Raw genomic sequence first — 23,899 nt, 5'->3', positions numbered from 1 at the left:
GACCCTGTGAGAGGGATGTCTTTGTGCTGTCCAGAAGAACTGCTCCGATATGTCGTTGACAAAACATAAGTTTCTGTCAAAACAGACATGTGTCATGGAAACGCAAGGTGGATTTGTTGTAAATGTCTCCATCAGAGTTAGGTAGCCAAACACACACACACCAAATAGCCTCTTGTTTGGGGCACATGCTGAAATATGGAACAGCGGGAAGGAGGCTTGAAGCTGTGTATCCCACACCTACAGGGACTGCTCCAGTTCCTGGCCGAGTGGTTGATCTGTGATTTAGTTCACTTTTTTTCCCATGAGCTTTTTTAAATATCTAATTTTCATTCTATATCACTTTTTTTTTTATAACACAGAATTCTTTTTTTTCTGGGAAGTAGAACTTTGTAGTGTATTGTATAGTTTCTAATATCCTAGAAAAAAAAAAGTCATCTGTGGTAAGGTCTCACTTTCTGATGTCCCCAAGGGCATACTTGTGTCATGTTGCACCTTTTATCCATGTATGCTAAGTGAAAGTCACTTCATTACACGTTTTTCTGTATTCTTTTCTCCTTAGTGTGTATTGCTCTTCAGTCATTAAAGAATTGTTGGTATTCTACCTTAGCAGAACAAACCCCAGCTTTTTATGCCAAGGAAAATGAGAATAATGTGTTTGTAATTCTTACTATTTCCAGTTTCTATTCGGAAGCATGCAGGAACGCAGTAAGGATTTCTGGCATCAAAGATATTGGAAATTTTATGATTCTCCTCCTATACCCACATTGTCCTTCAAACACAAAGTCCTGTCTGTTTCCAGAAAAAGAAAAAGCCTTAAAGACAGTATAGAGGAGTGCAAACCAAAACTTTTTTACCATGTTTTGGGAGAAGTTTAATTTCCTTTTTTACCTTAAGATTTGTCCTTGTGTGCCAAATAGTTTACTGATACTACATTTTTCCTTTGGAGGCACGAGTTGAGCTAGCTAGAATATGCAGTCTCAAGAGTACAAACTGCATTGTTTTGAAATTGCATTACTTAACAAAAGAGAGACTTGGAGAGGATGATAGAATAGAAAAAGGCCATCAAAATCACTTGAGGTACAATAAATCGGACAATCAATAAGTCAAAAGGAAAATGCATTTGCCTGCTTTAAAATGAATATTTGTTTCTGAATGACTTTTGAATTTCTAAGAGGAGTAGTGGGTCATATTTTTTGTCTGCACCATTCTTCATAAGCACTTGAAAATTAGATTGTCCTTATTTTCCTGTCAAGTGGTCCAAAGAAACTTTGTCTTTAAGGAATTAATATTATACTGTTTGAAAACAGAAGCGGCTGACTTTTTTGGTAAATGAGGTCCTCTATGGGGCAGGGAGCCCCTGCCTTACGCTCTTTGTTTCTGCCTTCAGAATATAGAGGCTTTTCATCCTTCTAATTGATGTTGACCTTTTTGTAGCCTGGTGCTATGGTTCTTTTGTCAAGAAAGTGGGTCTATAGAGAAAGCTGCGAAAAAGAAAATTACCAAAGGCACAAAAGAGTTTCTTACAAGCTGAGTCTTATAATTTTTAGTGGAAATAGATGATTCATTTCCTTTGTAGAGTCATAGAATGGTTTTGGTTGGAACAGATCTTTAAAGATCATCTTGTCCAGCCCCCTGCCATGGACAGGGGCATCTTTCACTGCAGCAGGTTGCTCAAAGCCCCATCCAGCCTGGCCTTGAACAATTCCAGTGATGGAATATCCACAACTTCTCTGGGCAACCTGTTCCAGTGTATTACCACCCTCATTGAAAAAGATTTCTTCCTTATGCCCTATCTAAATCTACCCTCTTTCAATTTAAAACCATTCCCCCTTGTACAGTCACTACAGGCCTTGTTAAAAAGTCTTTGTCTTTCTTATAAGCCCCCTTTATATATTGAAAGGCTGCAATAAGTTCTACCTGGAACCTGCTATTTTCCAGGCTGAACAACCTTTCTTCACAGGAGAGGTGTTCCAGCCAGCCCTCTGACCGTTTTAATGGCCTTCCCCTGGACCCACTCTAAGAGGTCTAGGTCTTTCTTGTGCTGGGGTCCTGAGTTGGATGCAGTGCTCCAGGTGGGATGTCACCAGAGTGGAGTACAGCGGGAAGATCACCTCCCTCGACCTGCTGGCCAGGTTTGATAGAGTAGACCACATGAGCTGTTGCTGTTTTCTGAATACCCAGCTGTGTATTTATGTGTATGTAAAAATCTATGATATTCCAAAACCAGGCATCAGCCAGACCTCAGCAATTTGGAAAACAGAAGATCAAACTTCCTGCTCCAGTTCCGTCTTTGTGGGGCAAATTACCGAGGGATAATGGGGCTGGCCCAAGATAAATACTTCTGTCAGACAACAGATTTAATTCATGCAAGCATTAACAGACAGCTTTCTATTAATAAAACTGCAGTGTACACTGTGGCATTTATTTATAAGATGACTGTGGCTTGGTATTTCATTTGTTGTTTGCCTTGCACAGAATGAATTTAAGTCACTAAATGGAACTCATTCCATACAGGCAAAAAGCTGCAATCAAAAGAGGGTTGTAGAGCATGTGATCCCAGCTTTTCAGATGTAGAAATGCATTTTCCAGTTATGAATTGTTCTTTTTTAAAATAAGATTTATATTAAGCTGCTTTCAGATATTTAAATAACTTGTGTGCATTGTATAGCGGCAGAGATGACATTTTAGCATCAGGGAAGTTTTATATAAAATGATTTTCTAAAGAGTCCTCATCTAGTGTCAGAATTTTCTCCAAAATCTTTTTTTTTTCATGCTCATCTCAATGTCATGCCTCCACCCAGGCAAACAGATCTCTTGTTGATGTGCTACATCAACATAAAATGAGAAGAAATTGTACTTATGTTTTGGTTTGGCCTGGATAAATGCCAGGTGCCCACTAAAACTGCTCTATCACTCCCCCTCCTCAGCTGGACAGGGGAGAGGAAATATGATGAAAGGCTCGAGGGTTGAGACAAGGACAGGGAGAGATCACTCACCAATTACCATCACGGACAAAACAGACAACTTTGGGAGAAAGGGGAGTTTAATTCATCACCAATCAAATCAGAGTAGGATAGTGAGAAAACAAAACAGATCTTAAAACACCTCCCCCCCACCCCTCCCTTCTTCCCAGGCTCAGCTTCACTCCTGAGGAATGCGGGTTATGGTCAGTTCATCACAAATTTTCTCTGCCACTCCTTCCTCCTCAGGGGGAGGACTCTTCACACTCTTCCCCTGCTCCAGCATGAAGGTTCTTCTCACGGGAGACAGTTCTCCACAAACTTCTCAACGTGAGTCCTTCCCATGGGCTGCAGCTCTTCATGAACTGCCCCAGTGTGGGTCCCTTCCACGGGGTGCAGTCCTTCAGGAACAGGCTGCTCCAGTGTGGGTCCCCCACGGGGTCACAAGCCCTGCTAGCAAACTTGCTCTGACGTGGGCTCCTCTCTGCATGGGTCTGCAGATCCTGTCAGGAGCCTGCTCCAGCGCAGGCTCCCCACAGGGTCACAGCCTCCTTCAGGCATCCACCTGCTCCAGCGTGGGGTCCCTTCCACCAGCTACAGGTGGATATCTGCTCCACCGTGGACCTCCATGGACTGCAGGGGGACAGTCTGCCTCACCATGGTCATCATCACGAGTTGCAAGGGAAGGCTTTCTGCTCTGGCATCTTGAGCACCCCCTCCCCCTCCTTCTTCACTGACCTTGGTGTCTGCAGAGTTGTTTCTCTCACATCGTCTCACTCCTCTCTCTAACTGCTGTCTCACCCCAGAGATTTTTTCTTCCCTTTCTTAACTATGTTATCACAGAGGTGCTACCATCATCGCTGATTGGCTTGGCCTTGGCCAGAGGTGGGTTCATCTTAGAGCCAGCTGGCACTGGCTTTATCAGACATGGGGGAAGCTTCTCGCAGCTTCTCACAGAATCCACCCCTATAGCTCCCCTGCTACCAAAACCTTGCCATGCAAACCCATAACAACTTAATTGGGATGCTCTGATACTTTTTCTTGTTGCATTTATTGGTTATACTTGTTGTCATAACCCAGATTCTGGAAGTTGGGCTTTTTCTGTGACGACCCACAGGGTTATCACTAGAAATCTCACTAGGCTCTGTGTTCACATTTCCAGCTTTAGTATGCTGCAAACCTCCTAAATCTTTGAAATTACACAACTTGCCTAAGATGAGTATGAATGATGTAGTATTTAGCCAATCTTTTCTTGCCTCTCCCAACTTCATTACCTTTTACATGCATAGTATTTATGGTCCCTGGGCTAAACTATGCTTTTATTTATGACTTTCAAGTAACTAGCTACATATCAGTAGCAGTTATAAAAGCATTTTGATTTTTTTTTTTACTTTACAGAGGGAGATTGGAAGATTACTGTAGTCACTGGGGATTTTGAAACAGCTGGCACAACAGCAACAGTATCCCTTTATGCTTATGGAGAACACAAAGCTTCTGGTCCTATTATTTTGGGATCTGGGAAACACCAGCTGTTTAGTCCCAACAGTGAAGATACATTTAAGGTACAATATGGCTATTATATAAACACGGGAGAATTCAAAACATATGCAAAATAGCTTTTCTCAAAACTGGATAATAGCGGTAATAAAGAGGACTCAAACCAATATGTGAGGATCCTTAAGTATTTCTGAGGAAGTGGCTGACTTTTATGACGGTAAGATTTGAATCAGCAAATGTATTCAGAACTGCATCGAGCAGACATGCCTCTCTCAGAATCTGCTTCATATCTGCATCTGCTTGATGTACTACTTTTAACCAGATGTTTTACATTTGCAGAGGCAGAAAAAACTTTCTTTGCTTGTTCTTTGCATTAATGTAATAAGATAGTCCTAGCTATGGCTTATGTTGCATATCTGTCTTTGGAAGCGTCTACTGTAAATTCTTCTGTGGGCTTCCTCAGACTTCCACTGAAGCACAGTGTTGTGTGAACCTTTTCTTGGAGAAAGTAAGAAAGAAGGGGGGATGACTAGGGACCTGACTCAATCATACTGGGTAAGTTAACTCAGGTGATTTAGACTAGTGATGTCCTACTTCTCCGAGCAAGTGGGGAGATTTCTCTCTTCTTCAGAGAAACCTCTGAGATGTGCTTCAGAAGTATGGTGTTTGCTAGGGCTTCTCCAAGTTCCTGTAATTCCTACAATTTCCTGCAGTTCCTGTAGTGCCTCTACATGTTGCAATCATTAAACATGTGATATGTCATTTAGGTTGAAATATTTTATGCATGGAGAATCAGTGACAGATAGGACAGGAAGTTTCTCTGATTTTTAAAATCTTTGTTTTCCAGTTTGAAGTATAAATATGCATGTTCTTGCAAAGGCAAGTCAATAGTGGTCTTTCCCCTTACATTTATTTAAGTTGAAAGTAACTTGGCTAAAGTTTTCAGGTAATGCTGGTGCTGGTTTAAGATTTTTCTCATATCAAAACAGGGAGATGAAATTAGTGTTTGCCTGAAGACTAAATTTAAGTGTTCCTTTTCAAACCATTTGGGCTAGATGAGCAGCTTGGATATTTATTCAGCTGGTTGTGTTGTCTGACAGCAAGTTCTTATTCACTTATTCAGTTCATTGAGGGAAGTATCGAGAACATTTGTCTGCTTTCTTCCTCCTTGGAAGGAACAGTAGGTTTCTCAAAGCATCATTTTTATCCTCCCAGCATCAGAGCAAGACCTGATACCTGGTCCAGGAGCTCTGGTGATCTGTTGCTATCCACACTAGCACCCAGGTTTAGGTCTTCTACGCTGTGTCTGGGTCTTTGTGCCTGATGTTTTTCTTTGGTGACCTACCCTGAAGGCTTGGAAGAGGCTCTGAGGCTAGGCACAGCACTTTGGTGCAAGTAAGTGTGATGAATCTGGACTAAGGAGTAAAACTTACAATTTTTATAAAATCTAGTCATGTAATCAACTTTTAAATTCATGTGTAATGAGACCTTTAAAATTCAGAGATTCTTGAGGAGGCTTCTTCATGAATTCTAACCACATCATCAAAGCTTCAAGGTTGACCAGATTACTGTCCATACATTATTTCTCAAGACCATTAACTTTCAGTCAATGCTGATCAATGGGGAGAGAAAGAAAAGAACAGATAAAGTAATTTTACTTCCTTTTCCCTCTTTTTTTTTTCCTTTAAATATCTCAGTTTAATAAGGTAGCTGAGTTTGTTATTAATCCAAAAAGAAACCAACCTGTGTTCTCCAAATATTTCATGGATTTGTAAATGCAGTTTTTCAACATTAAGAGCTCTATGTAGTAACATATATATTGCTAAAAACTGGAGTTGCAGAAAAATTGGTTAGCCCCTATTGCTTTATGTTACAACAGTTTAACCTGTTAAGTACATTGGGGAAGATCTTGACTAAATGATGCTTGATTTGCAGCCTTTGTGTAGGGATGTACTGCATATTAGAAGGCTATTTAAACTCCAGGTAACCCCCCCTGTTTAAAGAAAGTGTTAGCTGATGCAGGGAGCTGCAAGAGTTCAGCATAGTATAACAGAAAAGATAAATCAGAGTCATGTCCCACAAAAATAACCAAAGTACCATCTCATTTCAAAATCCCTTTAGTCACAGATATAAGCAGAAGATTATATGCCCAAAAGCTGGGCATAGTTTGTGTCCTGCTATGTTCCAGCTGTCCGTGTTTGCCATAATCGATATTTTGGTCCAGAAACAGTAGAATAAAACTTAGAGAAACCCAGGCTTTAGTCAGATACACTTAAGGCAGATAAAACAGTCATATTGCTGGCTTTAACTCCACTTGAAACTGTCCGTCTCTCTACAAAACGTATACCATAACAACACAAACCTCAATCCTTACCAAGACAAAAGAGAGAAGTATGTAAAACAATCTCCATCAGCTACAGGCTGTGTGTGAAGCAAAATTTAACTTATTCCAAGAGAACAACATAGAAGGATCATGAAGAGCTCACAAACAATCTTGGAGAACAACATAATTCATCTCGTCTTCAAGAAATGAGAGTGAGTGAACACGGTGCTACTTGTTCAGTAATTCTGTAGTATAGAGTACTGCAGTATGGAGTGTATATATATGTATATACACCTTTCCCTTTTCAGGTAGTTTCTTGAGAGAACCTTATGCACTCAATTTCAGGTTTAATATTTCAGCCATATATATATATAAACTTCTTTTTATTTTCTATTTCATGGCAACACAAGTCCAAGATAAATAAATATTAAAACCCCCATATCTGTCTCTCTTCAGTCACTCCTCTCTCCCAGGTTATGCTGTCCGTTTAGGCCCCAAGTAGTCTTCAGGTGATTGTTTCTGAAATTTTGTGACACTAGTTTCCTTTGTTAAAGGTCGCCCTGATAAGAGTGTGCCCACCTTCCCATGTCAAATGCCCAAATCCAGTTTCTGCCTTTACTAATCCGTGCTCTTGCTTTCCCTTCCTTCAGTCATTTTCTAGTCTATTCACATTCTTATGCCTCCCATCATCTCACTTTTCAGAAGTGAGTGGTATGACTAGTATTTGGCTTATTCTCTCACTCTTGATCTTAGAAGTAATTTTTTGTGTTTGGGCTCTACAACTTTATAAAGAGAATAGACACTGTTTACAGTACAGGCCTTATGCTAAACAAGATGAGATCAATTTATCTTGCATTGAAACAGGAGATGATAAAGTGATAAAGTTCTTGATGGCCCTTACTTTATATGGCCAGCTCTTTGGCACCCCTTTAACAGTTCTATCTTCTGCAAAAATTATTTTCGCTGTGCATTATAGGATTTCTTACTACTAGCAATGTTGAATCTAGTTCTCACCCTAGGGATAATTATGTCAATAAGGTGATGCCATTGCAGTAAGTGCAGCAGAATTAAGAGTAGTTGACATTAGAAAGGATGACTGAAGATTACCTAGTCCAGCCCCTTGCTCAAAGCAGGGCCAGATATAGTAAGTTGCTTAAGGCATTTTCCAGTCAGGTTTTGAATATGTCCCACTCTACAACCTCTCTGCGTAATTTGTTCCAACATTCGACCACTCTCACCCATTTTTTTCCTCATATATTTAAGTGGAATTTATGGTATTTCAACCTGAGCCCATTACCCTCTTGACTGTTCACTGAATACCACTGACATGAGTCTGGCTCTGTCTTCTTTAGCCCATCCCAGCAGGTATTTGTAAAAATTGATAAGATCCTCCCCCGAGCCTTCCCCTCTCCAGGCTAAACAGTGCCAGCTCTTTCAGCCTTTCCTCATGCAAGATATACTCCAGTCCCTTAATCATACTCATGGCCTTTCACTGGATTCTTTCCAGTATGTCCATGTGTCTTACACTGGGGAGCCCAGAATGGGACACAGCACTCCTGATGTGTCTCATCAGGGCTAAGTAGAGGGAAATAATCTTGATCTCTGGCAACGCTCTTCCTACTGCAGACCAGAAGGCAGTTGACCTTATTTATGTCAGGAAGTTATACAAAAAATCTTTTAGTCCCTACAAAGGCAACAGAGAAAGTCGAAGTCCGATGTGCTGACAGTAGCCTATGTTGTTGAGAGAAGACACTGTTAGATGTAATTTTTTTTTCAGAGCTGATGACTTCATGCCTAAGTGATAAATATTGTTGTGAAACCACCAGGAGGTGACAGATGTATATTGCTGAGACTGGTTCATAGTCTGTCAGGGTATTATAGAATCAACAGCCAAAAAGAAAGTAAATCAGAGATCTAGTTCTACTCCTAGGTTGTGGACTGAGGTGACTACTCTGTACCTTTTCTTAAATGAATCTTTGTGTGTCTTCAGATTCTTTGAAGCCTTATCATGTGCCCACCGGCAGAATCTTTCTTACCATGCATCACTTCTTCACACATAAGGTGCACTTGTCCAACCACAACACCATTCTGTTAGCATGATGTGCATGCATGTGATGAAGATGAAGTAAAGCTTACGTTTTCTTGCATGGCCTGACCTTTGCTGAGCTTTCTTACAGCCAATGCTAGGCTGTATTCCAGTTAACATCCTCTGGTAGGGAGTGTTTTAACTCCCCACCTAAGCACCCTGGAAATTTTCAAATCTAGCAAAATACTCCTAGTCTGACCTGGAAAAGTGCAGATTGCTCAGAAAAGCCTCAGCTATATAAGTGGATACATTCTCCTAAGACAAGAGTTTTGTGCTTACTTTCAAGAACTGGCACCCTGACACTGTAAATATTTGGTGTTGGCATAATTTAATTAACCACACAGTAAAAGAAAAGTTCTTCCAGAGCTTTAATGTGAGTCTTAGAACATTTTCCCATTTGTTGTACTTGAGGGTGCAAAAAACAAGGTGTCTGTTGGTATCATTAGTTTTGCGGGTAACAACAATGTGACATTTCCTTTCTCTAATTAACCTGGTAACAGATAATTGGCAGCCATTTTAGTGAATAGTAGCACATTGTTAGCCTGTGTAGGAAGGTCAAGTGAGTGAGTATTGATATTGGACTAGCTACAGGATTAAAAAAGCTTGAGTGGACTGGAAAAGAAAGAGTTTAATTGTCACTGAGAGGAGTATTTGTTTACCCAGCTTATTTTTGTGAATGAAGCTAGTATGAAGTGGGAAAAAATGATGCTGATTTTTGTGTGGCCTTTAATCCTACTCCTTACATGCCTATATCCACCTTTCTCATGCAACTGTCAAGTTTCAGTCTGAGCACCTGTGACATATTCTAATTCTTGAGTTAGTGTGAACTGTGACAAGCTTGTTGGCCACAATTAAGAAATTGGCTGAATTCAGACATCTGGAAAATGCAAGCACCATATGTGGACCCTGGGTGCTTTACCACGTACATTAATGATGATTTTTTGGCAACAGTTACCAACTGCATGCTCACAATTTAAAAATACTTGTTACTGCCAAAGATTTCTCCATTGTATGCAGAGCTGCGGAAGCTAAACTAATGGAGTCAATGATTTCTCTTTCTTTTGGGAATCCAGCTGCTGCACATGACTTCTCTGAAATTCTATTGATGAGGTGGACTTACATGGAATTGATAACTGTCTGCAAAGTGTAGCCTCTAGGGGTTGTGTTAGACACTGGGATTTTGGTGTAGCTGCTTCTGAAGTGCTGACTTAACCAAACAATTTTCATACTAGCCTGAGTTTATTATTTCAAAGAGATTGCAGGATACTTTCTATACAACAAGAATACAGTGACATTGTTCTGCTTGTTCTAGTACATAAAAGACGAATGGAGTCACTACACATATCCTTTCCATCCTTTTATGAAAGTATCTTTCCACTGAACAGTCTCTTGTTAAGCCAAGGAACTCTTGCTTCACTTTTCACTTAGTTAAACATCTTAAGTACACGAAAATAGGTCACACTGACTCAATTCAAAATATCATAGATATGCTAGGGACTGAAAAGAGTAATTGCATAGCTCATTTAGAAACGGAGGCCAAGTTTTCTAATGCATGGCTCAGTGAAAATGTTCCCATTGACTTTGGTAATTCTCTGAAGAGAATTTAGTCCTATGCTTGTACAGAAAATAAATAGTAACAATGAGCAAAGAATGGAGTTGTATTGATTAGCGAGCTAATGTTGTTTAACTGCTTGCAAACATTTAGAATAAGGATGTGGCTGAGGCAAAGCTACCTCTGCTTGAAAATACGACCCTTTTGAAAGTGGTGGACAGTTTTCTCAATAATATATATTGGTACTGATACTATAAAATACAATATTATCTATTGGTACTGATACTGAAAAATACTACATAGAGAATAGAATTTCTACTATCATTGTACTCACAATGATATTATTAAGGTTAATAAGTGCTGGCAATGTCTCACATAAGTGGAGTCTGTATGAGATCTGTTGCCTCTAGAGCTTCTCACAGAATTTGGTGGAAATTGGTTGACACATCAGAAGGAGTTTCACAGTCTACAGTCACAACCAACAAGTGAACTGTAGATGTGTTTTGCAAAATTTTATGCTGGAAAAGCATGAGGTTGGCATTTGTCAGAAACCATCTCTAATAGGCAATCCCTAAGAAGATAAGTATATCTGACGTTTGTGATCTTCAGATTCCTTTACCTCAGTGAGATATCTGTGTTTTCATGCCCTTGTTTGCTGCCTCTGCAGGAGTTTACCTCTTATTCATGTTCTGTAAAAGGCTCAGATAAGCCACATCAGAATGGCAGCTTCATACCCGTGAATTGTTATCTCTTCAGTTTTACAACTTTGAATTTCCATCCATGTCCAAACTCTACCATATCAAGCTGAAGAACTTACAGGGAGAAAGAAGCTTTGCAAATCTATTTTTAATATTTTTAATAAACAGATGTTTGAACCTCCACAATGCTTTAACCATGTACTTTGGTTGAGGATTAGATGTCTGACGATTTTGCCCATGTTCCATTGCAGAGGCCAGCAAAAATTAGCCTCCCGCTGCTACTTTTGCTGCAACACTGCTGTTCAGCCTTCTACCTCTGTGTGTCCTTGTCATTTAGAAAGTCTGAGTACCTGCAACATCCAATTACAGTGTAGTGGAGAAATGTCTTTATTATATTGACCATGTTCTTCAGTAGGTTTACAACATATATGCTGAGCAGCTTGTTGCTGTTCCTCCCTAATTCTGTCTGCACAACTTCCACTAGTGGCAACAGAAATTGCACGACTACGTGAGAGACTAGGTAACTGTAAGAGAGATCACATTATCCTTGAGCGAAAACACTGTCAATAAAGTTATGGAAACATAGCAATGAACCCAAAATGAACAGAAAATTTTAGAGAAAATACAGAATATTGGACTTGTGTCTTCTTCTGAGGATCTCAAAATTTATGAAGAGAGCTTTGCAGTTTCCCAATGAGAGACATGTAAGTGTTGTCCTTGTTGTATAGCCTAGAAAGAGAAGCAAAGAGGACTTCTGAATTATGTAGTGTTTCTCAGGAAGCCTAAAGCAGGTCCAGGAATAGAATCTAGTTGTCTGATTTCCAGAGTGATGCTTTAGTACTGGGACACTTTTCTTTGCATGGCTGTTTATTGCAGTTCCGTCAGAAAGGCTGTTTCCATGTAAAATGGAGTGTTACTTCTGCAGCCATGGTGCCAGAATACACAACAGCTAGACTATGGTTTTTGTAAGCATATTGTTTCTGAGGGCAACAAGATCAGCTTTGCTCTACAAGTTTTTACAGAATGTTCTGGTTGCAAAAGCAGATTTATAAATGCCAGGTTGTGTTCAAGTCATGCAAAAGTTTGAGGAAATTTAGTCAATACCGGAAATGAAGGAGCAACCTCAAGACATGGTGTTCATGTCGGCAAAAGAATTTCGTTAGCTCTGCCGTGTTATGAGAGTATTTTCATCTGCATTTCACTGCAAGAGCAAAATATGACACACATATGACAGGATTCCGATTGGCAAAAAGTAACATGTTAGCTAGTCAATACCACTGCGAGACCAATGTGGTATTGGATCTGACAGCAAGACAAATTGTTCCAATACCCAAAACTACAATAGGAGCTGAAACTAATTTTGTAATTGTATTATATGCCTTCCAGAATATCGTATACAGCTGATTTCTTCTCTGCCATTGACATTGTTGGCTTAATTTCGACCCAAGAATAAACATGATATTTTTTTCCCCAGGAACACCCAGAAATGCTTAGTCTGAAACAGAAGTATTATTAAACATGCTATTAGTTTAGGAGTGTTTCGTGTTTTTAATTATTTTTGAGACCTTTCAGTCTCAGAAATCTGCCATTACCTGTATGTTCTGCGTAGCTTACCACTCTAAAAAAATCATAATTTGTCAGTCTAGCAGACAGGGATGCTTTATACTCTTCCTCCCTGTAGTCAAAAGCAAGCAAATACATCTGACTTGACACTTTGGACAAATTCCCACTTAGTACATGGGTATAATATCCTTGATTTTGTTATATTGTGTCCTCTTTTAGAGTGTGAATGTTAGGGAGAAATTGGAAGTACAGAAAGACACAAATGCAGGAATGTTTAGAGATGGTAAACAGGACGGCAGTGACTCTAATTGAACGGCTTGCAACTAGGAGCATCTCCTGGAGAAACCTAACAGTCTGCATAGGGCTTTCTGTTCCTTACTGATTTTCCTTGAAACTCCACTTGATTAGGTTTGACGAATTGCTGTGTTGCTTATCCAGTAACAGGAAATCTCTGCATGTTGATGAATGGGCTTCATCATTTCCCTCTCCGTTTTCCACTTGCTTCTTCTTTTTTTTTATTTTTTTCTTTCTTGGACAGCTATCCAACCTCTGCTTATTTTTGTGAGCTTTTCTCTCCAGTTGTACCAGTGGTCTGCCAAACATCAGCTACATTGTTGAAAGCCTGTGTAGATTCACCTGGAATCATATTTCCCATCTTAGACTTCTGAAAAAAGTGCACTTTGGCATAATATGATAAATAAAATTAATACAATTTAGAAAGTTATGGCTTCACATTTTAGCCAACTTGTATAACATAGATATGCAGGATGGTTTTTATCAATAATGTTTCAGTTTGCTTCACAGTCAAATGACTGACTAGATGTTTCAGAAGACAAAACTGTTGGAGAGTTTCCTGGTCATGGCTGAGAGTCATGGTAATGAACATCGTATGCAAAGATGGCTGTGATGCTCCTCTTTCAACAGGGGCTATGCCAGAATTTAATCACGGGCACGAGGTCACAAGATTTCAGTGTGGTATTTACTAAATTGCCCTTTAACACTTCTGCATCACAGACAGCAGCCAGTGCCTAGATCTCAAGGCAGCACCACCCTTGTTGTTCGCCAATACTATACTTTATTCAGTTTGCAATAAAGGTTGAGAGTTCTAATATATTGCTATAATTATTTGCAAGGCAACCGTAGCAGTCAGTTAGCCACTGCAGAGGTCTCCGCTTTGTAGCTGGGTGACAGGGTTATTATGGCAACTTAGCCTATGTCCTGGCTACATTTGTGGTTAGTTTCAGAGGGCTTTTTGTCTGCTGCTGTAGTTCTGCTGTGAGTATTAGCAGCATATTTTTGACGTACATGGTTTTACTGCATTGATGTTATAATTGTACCTTCAGTTAGCACCTCTTACTTTAACATACTGTTTTAATATAGGAAAGCCTACTACTTTGGCCATAAGTGTGACTCTGTTCAGACTTTATACCACTAGCGTATGTGTCATGATATCATCCTATGAGACCGAGTTGTGCCAGGCTGGCCTCAGGGATGCAAGAAAATGGTGACCGATTAGGGCTGCAAGACTCTCTTCTGTGGGGGTCCGAGAGACGAGAGACGTCAGAATGTCAGTGTCATGCTAACCTGGGTCATTGCCTAGGGAAACATTTCAACAAAAGAGTGAAAGAATCTCTAGTGTCTCTGACGTTTCCCAGCTCCACAGAGCAAAGAAGCATTACCTTGTAGTCTTCTTTAGCAAAAAAAACATTGAAGGAGAAACTCTCACTCTGGGGCAGACTTATGAATATTACCTTCCAGAACAGATGCAGTGGAGCTCCAAACACAGATCTTTGTTCATCCTTTTGAGTGATTTTGACTACTGGCAAGTGTTGATGTTGATTGTTGATTTGTCAATCTATTTCTTGTTTGCTTTTTTTTTGATGCTAAACAGTACAAAATTGTTATAATGGCAAAAGAACTATTTTTTGTCCATTTTTTCCCTGTGATATTTTCCCAATAACACAAGCTTTCAAACACATCACCGAAAGCGAAAGTGGTTAACCCTGCTTTTGTGCTTAGGTTCCTGCCATCAGCATTGCTCGAAAAACTTCTGCAGCCCAAAACAAAGTGGCTCTTATTTCAGGGCTGCAGTATTCAATGTGACATAGTCATGTTTTATTGTTTAAATTTGCTGCAGTGTGGCATCAGCACTTACAGAAACAGTTAACCCTGACACCAATCCGCACAAAAATAGAAGACAAAGAGAAAAGTGGGCCGTAGCAGACTAATAAGTGGTAGGAATAGTTAATAGGGTAACTGATGGTAACTGTATGGACTGCAATATATATTATTTCATGCAGGAATGACTGAAGGTACTTCTGCTTGTTAAAGTATTTGTCTAGAAACAGAGATTTACATTGTAGCAGTACAAACTGGATTCTGTGAATAGACCTAAACTCAGACTGAATTATTTGAGCCCTTTAGTCACTTTAAATAATACAGTGCTGAAGTCAATAAAACTATATTTGCAGACTACTCCATATGCTTTTGCTTATTTGCTCCGGCGTTCATTGCATATTAAAGCTTCATTTTCTAAAAAAACCCCAATTACTCTAGGTTATGTTAGTGGCACATTTAGCTTGCATGCCTAGTGTAAGAAGTATTGCTAAAAAACAACACTATAATTTGTTATTAAAATCCATGATTTTTTTTTTTTTGTCATTACAGATTAATCTCAGAGATCTTGGGCAGCTGTATAAAATCCGTATTGGCCATGACAACACTGGAAATGATCCCAGTTGGTACCTGGAGGAAGTCAGACTTGAAAGAATAGTGCCTCTTTCTGATGAAGAAATTTGTCTCCCCATAGAGTGCTGGCTTGCAGAAGACAAGGGTGAAGGTGATACATGGAGAGAAGTGGCAATAAGAAACCATGCAAAGGAGCTGTTGCCATGTACGTGCTAAATATTTTAGATCATGTGTTCACTAGCCACACCCTGTGAGTACATGACAGCTTTTCATGTTTCTTCCAGGGCAGACTGCCCAAAAGCCAGTTTAATTGTCAAACAATAGGCACTTTCTAGTTCACTAGAAGTGGGAAGTGATCATTTTATCCCACTTCTTTCCTCCCCAAAATCAGAAAAATAGCTGTGGCCAGGGCATCTTACCCCTATAAAATTCTTGATCTCTCAGAGTACCCCTAAATCACTGGCAAATACTGCTCCTTAGAGCAAGGCATCGGGCAGGAAATCGAGGCATATCAAGGTATGTAATGTCATGTGACATCCAGTTCCTTTTAGCAAGTTTGATATTATCCTTTCTTGTGCTGCATAAAATATTCTTTACCAGAAATCCACGATCTGAATCATCACACACGTGTTTTTCAAATCAGACTCCAGTCACAGCCATTCACACAGAAATTGTTAGCTGCAGGGTGGTACTTTAGTACTTCAAAGTTTACCACAGCTTTGATGCACTTTGCTCTCTTCAAGTGAAGCCGGAAATAGCCCATCATAGAAAGTTATTATTTAAAAAGTCCTGGGCCTCTATGAAGAAATAGGGAGCCAGTATAATCATTTAGCATGATGGGGTTTTTTTATAGAATTCTCTTTACATTAATAGAATGACAACAACGCAGCTGATTGATAGACAATGCTTACTGTCTGGCAGTGGTGGGTCTTGTATAGACAGGTGCTATCATTCAGGCAAACCGTAGCCAAAATGCAGCAGTGAATATTGCAAGGAATCAATGATTCAACATAAAAAAGGGCCATCATGCACTTAGTGACAATCAAATAATTTCAGAAGAAAGTATCAAACAAGTGAAAAATCTCAACTCAAAAGAATATGACTCTCTGAAAAAAATATCAGGACTGGTGTTGTGTGAATGTTTTTAATAAGTTTTAAGGCCAGAAGGGACTACTGACCTCTATTACAGAGGCCAGAGGATGCTGAGAAACACGTATGTGCCAGATCACATTTCCCCTCTGCTCTCTTTTAGTGACTTCAATAAGGGATTTCAGAAACTGGGACTGATCAGAGTAAACCAGGCCTCATGATCATTAACATATACCACAGTACCATATGCCACTTCTTAGAGTGACATAAATATCGTATACTGGTGCAACAGAAAAATAGTGCAGAAGTCAATGAAGTTGTATGAACAAGTAATTCAGCATCAGTAACTCAAATCTGCATTATGCAGTCTGAAATATCCATTCATAGAAAAAGCACTAATATTCTGGTAGGTGCACTCCATTTATGTACTTGTAAGTGAAAAACTAACTAATTTCTATGAAAGGCTGGGAATATGTTTAAAACAGTACATTTATTTGCTTTTTAAGCATTGTATTACTGCATATTTTTTTGCTTTTGCAGGAACATTGCATTTATTAAAAATATTTCTCATGTTTGTAAGAAAAGATACATTAGAAAGGATTTCGAAATTTCTTGAAATTGTAAGCTAGTTAAATCAGTTATTGATTTTAGTCACATTGAAATTGAACATCAATATAAACTTAGCAAGGCCTCCCAAGGATTTCCTATTTAGTTTTTCAAGAAAAAGCAAGTGAAACACGATCCATTTGCATTTCCCATTTAAAAGCTAATTGCTTACAAGTACTGGACATACCACATCAAGTCACTTTCTCCAGCAGATCAAACAATGTGCTACTTATTACTTAATGATAATCTGATATGATGTAGTAATTTGTATCCTGTACTTCCCATTCAATCTGTTATCTTCTAGTGGTATTAAATTTGCTTAACTATAAAAGTGATGTGCTGAAAACTTTAAACAAAATTAACAAACATGAACTAAGCTCAGAAGGGACTGTTTTTTTAATTGTTGATCTTTAACACTTTATTGCTCAACTTCTCTCATAGAAGAAACTGTAGTTTTTTCCTTATCATTTTTCTCCCTGTCTCCAACCAAACTCTGCTATGCACTCAATAGGACCCAAAACTTTGGAGCTGATTTTTGATTGCTAGTCTTTCTTTTTTCTAGCTTTTCCTCTTCAAATCCTAAGTTATTTCCTGGTTCTGTCAGTTTTTCTTTACCTTCTTCTCTGCAATCCCTTCTTTTCCATCCAACTTTCTCACTTTAGTAATCCACCTTAGTTTTTCTGACTGTCCCTCAGCCACTTCAAAAAGCTGACACTAATCTGGTCTCCTATCCCAAGTGATGCTTTCAGTTCTTTCTCAATCTCTCCATCACACTAGTCTCAACTTCCATACATAACTCAGGTTTCTTATACCTCCATTGTATGTCTGCCTTTGTCTTCCTTTCTTTTCTTATTTTTTCTGCATTGCCAAGGCTTCTAGGTCCGTGACTTCTTTTTCTCTTCCTATTCCGTCTTCTCTTTTGCTTTTCCAGCCCTGGAAATTTAAAAAGCTTCACCTGATCTGTTTTTGAAGTTGTCCCTGATTTGAGCATGCTGTTGAACCGGATGATCCATGGAGGTCTGCTCCAACCTGCTTTTTCCTGTGATTCTTTTACCCATTCTCACTTTTCATCTGGCATTTCCAGATATTTTTAGTTTACCAGACTTTACAAGTATTGGATTGTTATTTGTTGCTGTTTTGTTTTGGTTTCATCCCCTAGTTACTTAGTGATTTACAAAATCAAAGAAAAATTGTTGAACTGTTTGCTAAGTGATGGGTATTGGAAATTAGTGCATATGTCCTGAAGTGGGTAAATCCTAAATGTCACGTGTCACTCAACGAAAATAAGAGAGAAGCTTTATTCTGAATGCTTTTGACTAGCTTTATAACATCGTGACAACACAGGAGTGTTAGGGGCATCAGACCAGCTCTGGCAGCTCCATGTAGGTGAGGCTGCCGCAGCTGCATAGTCCCAGGTGCAACTAGCTGCAAGGCTCAACACGTGTTCCCAGTCAGCACACACAGAGCAAGCACATGTATATACCACATATATATATAGACACATGTATACATTGCCATCTGGACAGATAACCCAGACACACAGAGCAGTCGCACAAGCACGGGCAGCACCAGCAGCCTCATCCTGCTCCCGTCTCTGGCTGAGGAGGAAGGAGGTCCACTAGTGGGAATATATGTGTGTATGCATATGTACAAGGTGGCTGCTTCCAGCAGCTGGGCTCACACACTCCATCTGCTCAGCAGCTGCCCCTGGATCCCAGTCTCCCCAGTTGCTGGCACTTGGGCATATGAGCCCCTGAGGCTGCAGCCCTGCTCCAGCTGCTGGTGCGGACCATCTCTCACACACTCACGCACACACAGAAAGGTCTCGCCCTTAGAGACACTCATGGATCTCAGCAGATCTCACCCCTAGGGACACCCATACCCCATGGTGTCTCTGGCGGCTGGCTGGGACTCCCCTGGTCCCTCCAACAGTCAGCTGCTCATGTGGTCTCGCCCTTAAAGGCAGGGCCTCTGACCTGTGGTGCCATTCCCATTGCTGACATTTATTTCACTCCCTCCAGTCTCTCCAATTTCAGTCATGCAGCAACCTCCAGTTGTGGTTGTGCAGCACCCCAAATGGTTCCCAGTCCAGTTGCTGGCACTCAGACCCCATACCTACACATGCGTACACACACAGAGAACAGAGTGCTTCACCTAGGAAAAGAGTTACAAAGCAAATCAATAAGAAGGTGGGACAGACTGCACAGAACAGGTGCAGGACACAGACAGACAATCATGGTAACCAGCAAACTGTTAAATGTGTCAAGATCTTTTGATCTTCTGATCCCTTTATTTTCCCATACTTGTTCCTCTCCAAATCATTTAGGTCCATCACTTTCCCTGCCTTTGGTCCCTGCCCTAAATATCCCATAATAAGTCCTGTGCAATCCCGAAATGCTCTTCCCCATATGGTCCCATATTCTGTTCCACACCCCTGTGCAGCAAACCCCAACAGTCTGATAGACACTCCAGAGTTGAGTCATCGTGATGGGGTTCATGCCTGGTCAATGGGACTGAGACTTTCCTGAGACAGCCCTTGCAAGGTCTGGGAGAGCGTGTCCCTTCCCCTGAGTCCTTGCTATGGGTTCCCACCTGCACTTGTGCCCCTGGGCTTGTGAAGATGAGCTGATGGCTCTTGTGATGGGCCTGGGAAAAGCCAGAGCAGGGTGTTATTTGGGCTCCCCCTTGCCAATATCTGTCTGCTCCTTTGTGAGAGTGCAGGAGGCCTTTATCACACAACCTGACATGGATTGTGTTCAGTTATGGTGGAAGTTTGGATCTAAAATGGTGCATGGTACAAGTATTTAATTTTCTTACTGTTCTGTTTAGTTGGATATAAACTTCAAAGAAGAATATAAATGGTGAATTCTGCCCTGTTCTTGTTCACATCATTGTAGCAATAACTGTACTGATTTGAGATAAAAGACAAATATTGAGGCTGAGATGGGAAAAATTCCACCTCAAAAGGTTTAGATTTCCTTTCCACTTGGAGAAATGTGCAGGCAAATACAGGAAGGTTAGACTGTTCTCACTGACTGAAATAGTGCAAAAGATGACCAAAGCAAATAGTAATAATGCAAGCATTATGTCCACAAAATTTTTATCCCTCTTTAATCATTCAGGGGGCACTTGACTATTCACTTAGGTGAATAGTCAAGCCTCCTTTTCCTACTGTAAAATTGATTAGGAAGTGTGTTTTTTCAAAGCAGACCATTTTCCTACATGTTAAGAAGAATATTCCCATATATTTTTTAGACTATATCTCCAAATAGCAGGAATAAAATGAAGTGGAGATTAGAAAGCCAGAGAACTCTAATTCTAATTGAAATGTCTTCACCTAATAGTGTTTCTGTATTTACATTTTCTCAAATAATATATGCACCACTTCTGAGGAAAATGGTGCCAAACTGACTGTTTCTTTCAAGTGGGCACATCATATGGAAAAAAAGCAGAACCTGGCACAGTACTGTGTAATACTGTTCTAGTATCTTGGATCGCTATCATTAAGGGAGGACTGAATAGTAGCAGTTTGACAATTTTAATGTTGTATATAATTTACTATCTCTCTAGGTTTTGTGTTCTTTGGCCAATATTTCTGTTTACACTAGTGGCCTGATGGGAGTGGACTTGTGCAGTGAAGCAGTTGGTGCAAAAAATCCAATGAGCTCAGGGTCCAGTGTTCTCATTAAGTGCGTTTAGGGGGAAGTTACTCTGGGCTTGTTCTTGTCTGTTCCCATGGACTGACTGCCAATTTGTGGCATGATCGCTGTCATTGTGTTCCTGGAACACATCCTCTGGTTTAGTTTCATCCAAAAAGAATCTAGTTTTTTCCTCTAAAACCACTCCATGCTGCAAACCAGAAAGAAGTAAGGAGGGCCAGCCAGAGGGTTCAGTTTCTTGATTTAAACTAATGTGCTGTTGTAGGCACACCAGTGTCATTAAGTTCAGACAGCTGTAATGTGGAGGAAGCTTATTTAACGTACTTTGAGTAGTAAGTGATAAGTATATCTATCTAGAATTCATCTGCTTTTAACTAGAGTTCTAAAAGAATAACTGTGCTTTTCTTTTAGTAGAATTACTTTGAGAAGAACTGACAGTGGGGCAGTAGTTTATATTAAATCAGCAGAAAAAGACCAATATTTCTGCAGTGAAAAATTTAATTTTCTTATTCTCACCAACAAATTATTCTTTAATTCCATTAGGATTATTTTCTTCTTCTCCCAAAACATATAAAAAAATTAACTTAGTCTTTAATACAAAGCAACCTGTGATGCTTGCTTACTGTTTATATTTTACAAATGAAGACGTCATAAGCCACTGAATTGTGTACATTATTGCTTTATAAGGAAATGAGAATTATACACTGTGCTTGCAGACTGGGGCCAAGCTAACTCTTGACATTGGTCAATGATCAGAATATATCAACGTTCTATATTGGAAACCCTGATTCAGGTGCTCAGAATAAGAAGTCTGGAAAAAAGGGTTCCCTAGCTTGCATTGTGTTGCCCTTAGTATGCCTTTTTCTTCATAACTACAGAAGCAAAAATTCCTTTCTCTCTTCCCCTTTATTCCAGGTAGTTCGTGTTCTCATGTAATCAGTAGATGCCAGAATCTGGAGTTGGGAATTCAAAAAAACACCTGAAGTATCATGATATCATCTCAAGAGGTGGCAGCAGTAGCATTTTTAGGGACTGAACAAGTATAAATTTGGTACTTGTACACTTAACTGTGCAGTTACCCCTATAGTATTTTGATACTTTTGATATGCCACTTTTTTTAACATTCTACTGCTTTAATGTCTGGCTTTTGTGAAACCATTTAGAAGCTCCTTGCCTATGCCTGAAAACATTTTACCTCCCTTATTTCAACTGTTTCATACATGCACCCACGTCCCAGAGTTTTCTGCTTGATTATAGAGCTTATCTAAAGTTGCTCGGTTAGCAATTCGAAGATTTCAATCACCTGTTTTGTGAAAGGTCATTTTATTTTTTAGTGCTAGCTCAGTTTTTTTCCCTGTTATTTTGTATTAATTAATGCTCTTATATACTTTATCAAAGTTATTATATTTTTCAAGATGTTTCTTCTGTTGCTTTGATGTGCCTCACATTAGACAGATGGCTAGGTGGGAGTCTAACAGGTCACTCATAATGCTGAAATATTCATAGAATCATAAAATGGTGTGAGTTGCGCGCAGCCTTAAAGACCATCTAGCTCTAGGGCCAGAGAGTTCCAATTCTCAGAGTTTGGGGATGGCTTTTTCTTACCGCAGTGAAGCAGGTCTCCATTTCAGATGTGGCAGCAGTGGGTCAGCTTCTCAAAGGAAAGTACACCAGAGTCACACCAGAGTCACAGAGGATGAACATATTTTCTAGGGTCTTTTTATTTTACTCTATACACAAAAAAATGTGTTTTGCGAACAATATGCAGAAAGATACAAACAGGCAAATTTCACATATGGTGAGTCCTGCTGTCACAGCAGTACATTTGACTGGTAGGTTAATTCTCCAGATTTGGTTGTATCTGTCCCCTGTGCTCAACAAACTACTGGTGCACTTTGTCTTATCTGTGACAGAGTGGCATCATCCTTCTTGTTCTTACACTTAAGCAATCTGTAGCTCAGGAGCCTTTAACACTAAAACCTTTTGTAGCTGTTCTGCAATCTAGAGGATCTGCTCTACAATTAGATCCACTCAAACTGGTCTGTGCCTAGGTTTACATTCGTACAGAAAAGGCTTAACCTCCACAATCTAGTTAGTGAATGCTTATATGAATGTCCAAGCATTACTCCATAGTGGCATGTTCTACGTAGACATGTACAGCATGTTTTGGAGAATATTTTTGTTGCTTAATTTTTTGTGCCTTTCCTAAAAAATGCATTTTACATATACTGAAGCAAAGGGAAATGAACATTCCCTTTATTATCTTATTATAGCAGCCCATATTGTTAATATGTACAAAAATTTAATCACAAACTGGTCTTTTTTGTTAAGAAGGTTCCTTTATAAATAATGCAGATTGTGTAGCCTAAATAAATGCCAGACCTAACATTTTCCAGATGGTGAGAGATGTATAGACACTAGGAGCTATGGAAAATATTTTCCAGTTCTTTATGTTTCAACATGTGCATGTTTTCTACTTCAGACTGATTTATTTAGGCTTGTAGCAATAGAAAGCTGTATTCAATTAGATCATTATAGTTTCTCTGGTTACCACAGAGATGCACTGTGCTCCAAAAGGAACTGTCATTTATTTATCTGTTAATATCTTTGTGTTGTGTTATAATTATCTCTTGTTCAGTTCTGGTGTGTCCTGTACTTAATCCATTTGGTTTCGTCTCCCTCCAGAAATGAAAGAACTTGCTGGTATTTTCTTCTTTTAATCATTTATTGTTAAAGGGTTTATTGAAAAAAGCCTTGAATATGCTTTAAAATTGTGCTTATAGTTACTTAAATTTTGCAGTTTTTTTTGTGGAAATTACTTGTAGGTGTAAGTAATACAGATACCCATCCTTGTATATAAACAGTCATAGCATAAACAGTCTATACCCTTTCCTTAACTCCCACAGATGTTTTGCTTTTTCAAAACCGGGAGTGTAAGTAAGAATGTAAAAGCAGGGAGAAGACTTCTTGTTGATATGTCGCTGCTTTTACTGATCCCCAGTGCCTTGCTCCATGGGTAGTCCAGTCGTGTTATTCAAATGGCTGGTCACAGAGGAATATAGTTGTTAGGTTTTCTTTTGGAAATGTGACCTTTCTCCTTCCACACTCCGAAAGTATTTGTCCCTTCATGATCAGTGTGGCTCTTTGCTTTGTGGCACATTTCCTTTTATAGTTTGCT

The 23,899-nt window shown here is 39.5% G+C and overlaps 1 protein-coding gene across 1 annotated transcript in view; it reads left to right on the top strand.

The window, feature by feature from the left end:
* The window catches only part of RP1 (RP1 axonemal microtubule associated), a 196,656-nt gene that overhangs the window by 65,583 nt on the left and 107,174 nt on the right, over positions 1-23,899 (top strand). Inside the window, exons 23-24 of the mRNA XM_075415269.1 lie at positions 4,359-4,522; positions 15,347-15,572. Of these exons, the coding sequence (XP_075271384.1) occupies positions 4,359-4,522; positions 15,347-15,572 (390 nt within the window). The remainder of the gene's footprint in view (positions 1-4,358; positions 4,523-15,346; positions 15,573-23,899) is intronic.

Source organism: Opisthocomus hoazin, chromosome 3 (genome assembly GCF_030867145.1).
Source record: "Opisthocomus hoazin isolate bOpiHoa1 chromosome 3, bOpiHoa1.hap1, whole genome shotgun sequence".
Taxonomy (NCBI): domain Eukaryota; kingdom Metazoa; phylum Chordata; class Aves; order Opisthocomiformes; family Opisthocomidae; genus Opisthocomus; species Opisthocomus hoazin.
The sequence above is the reverse complement of the archived record's forward strand: the minus strand, read 5'-3'. Positions and strand labels throughout refer to the sequence as shown.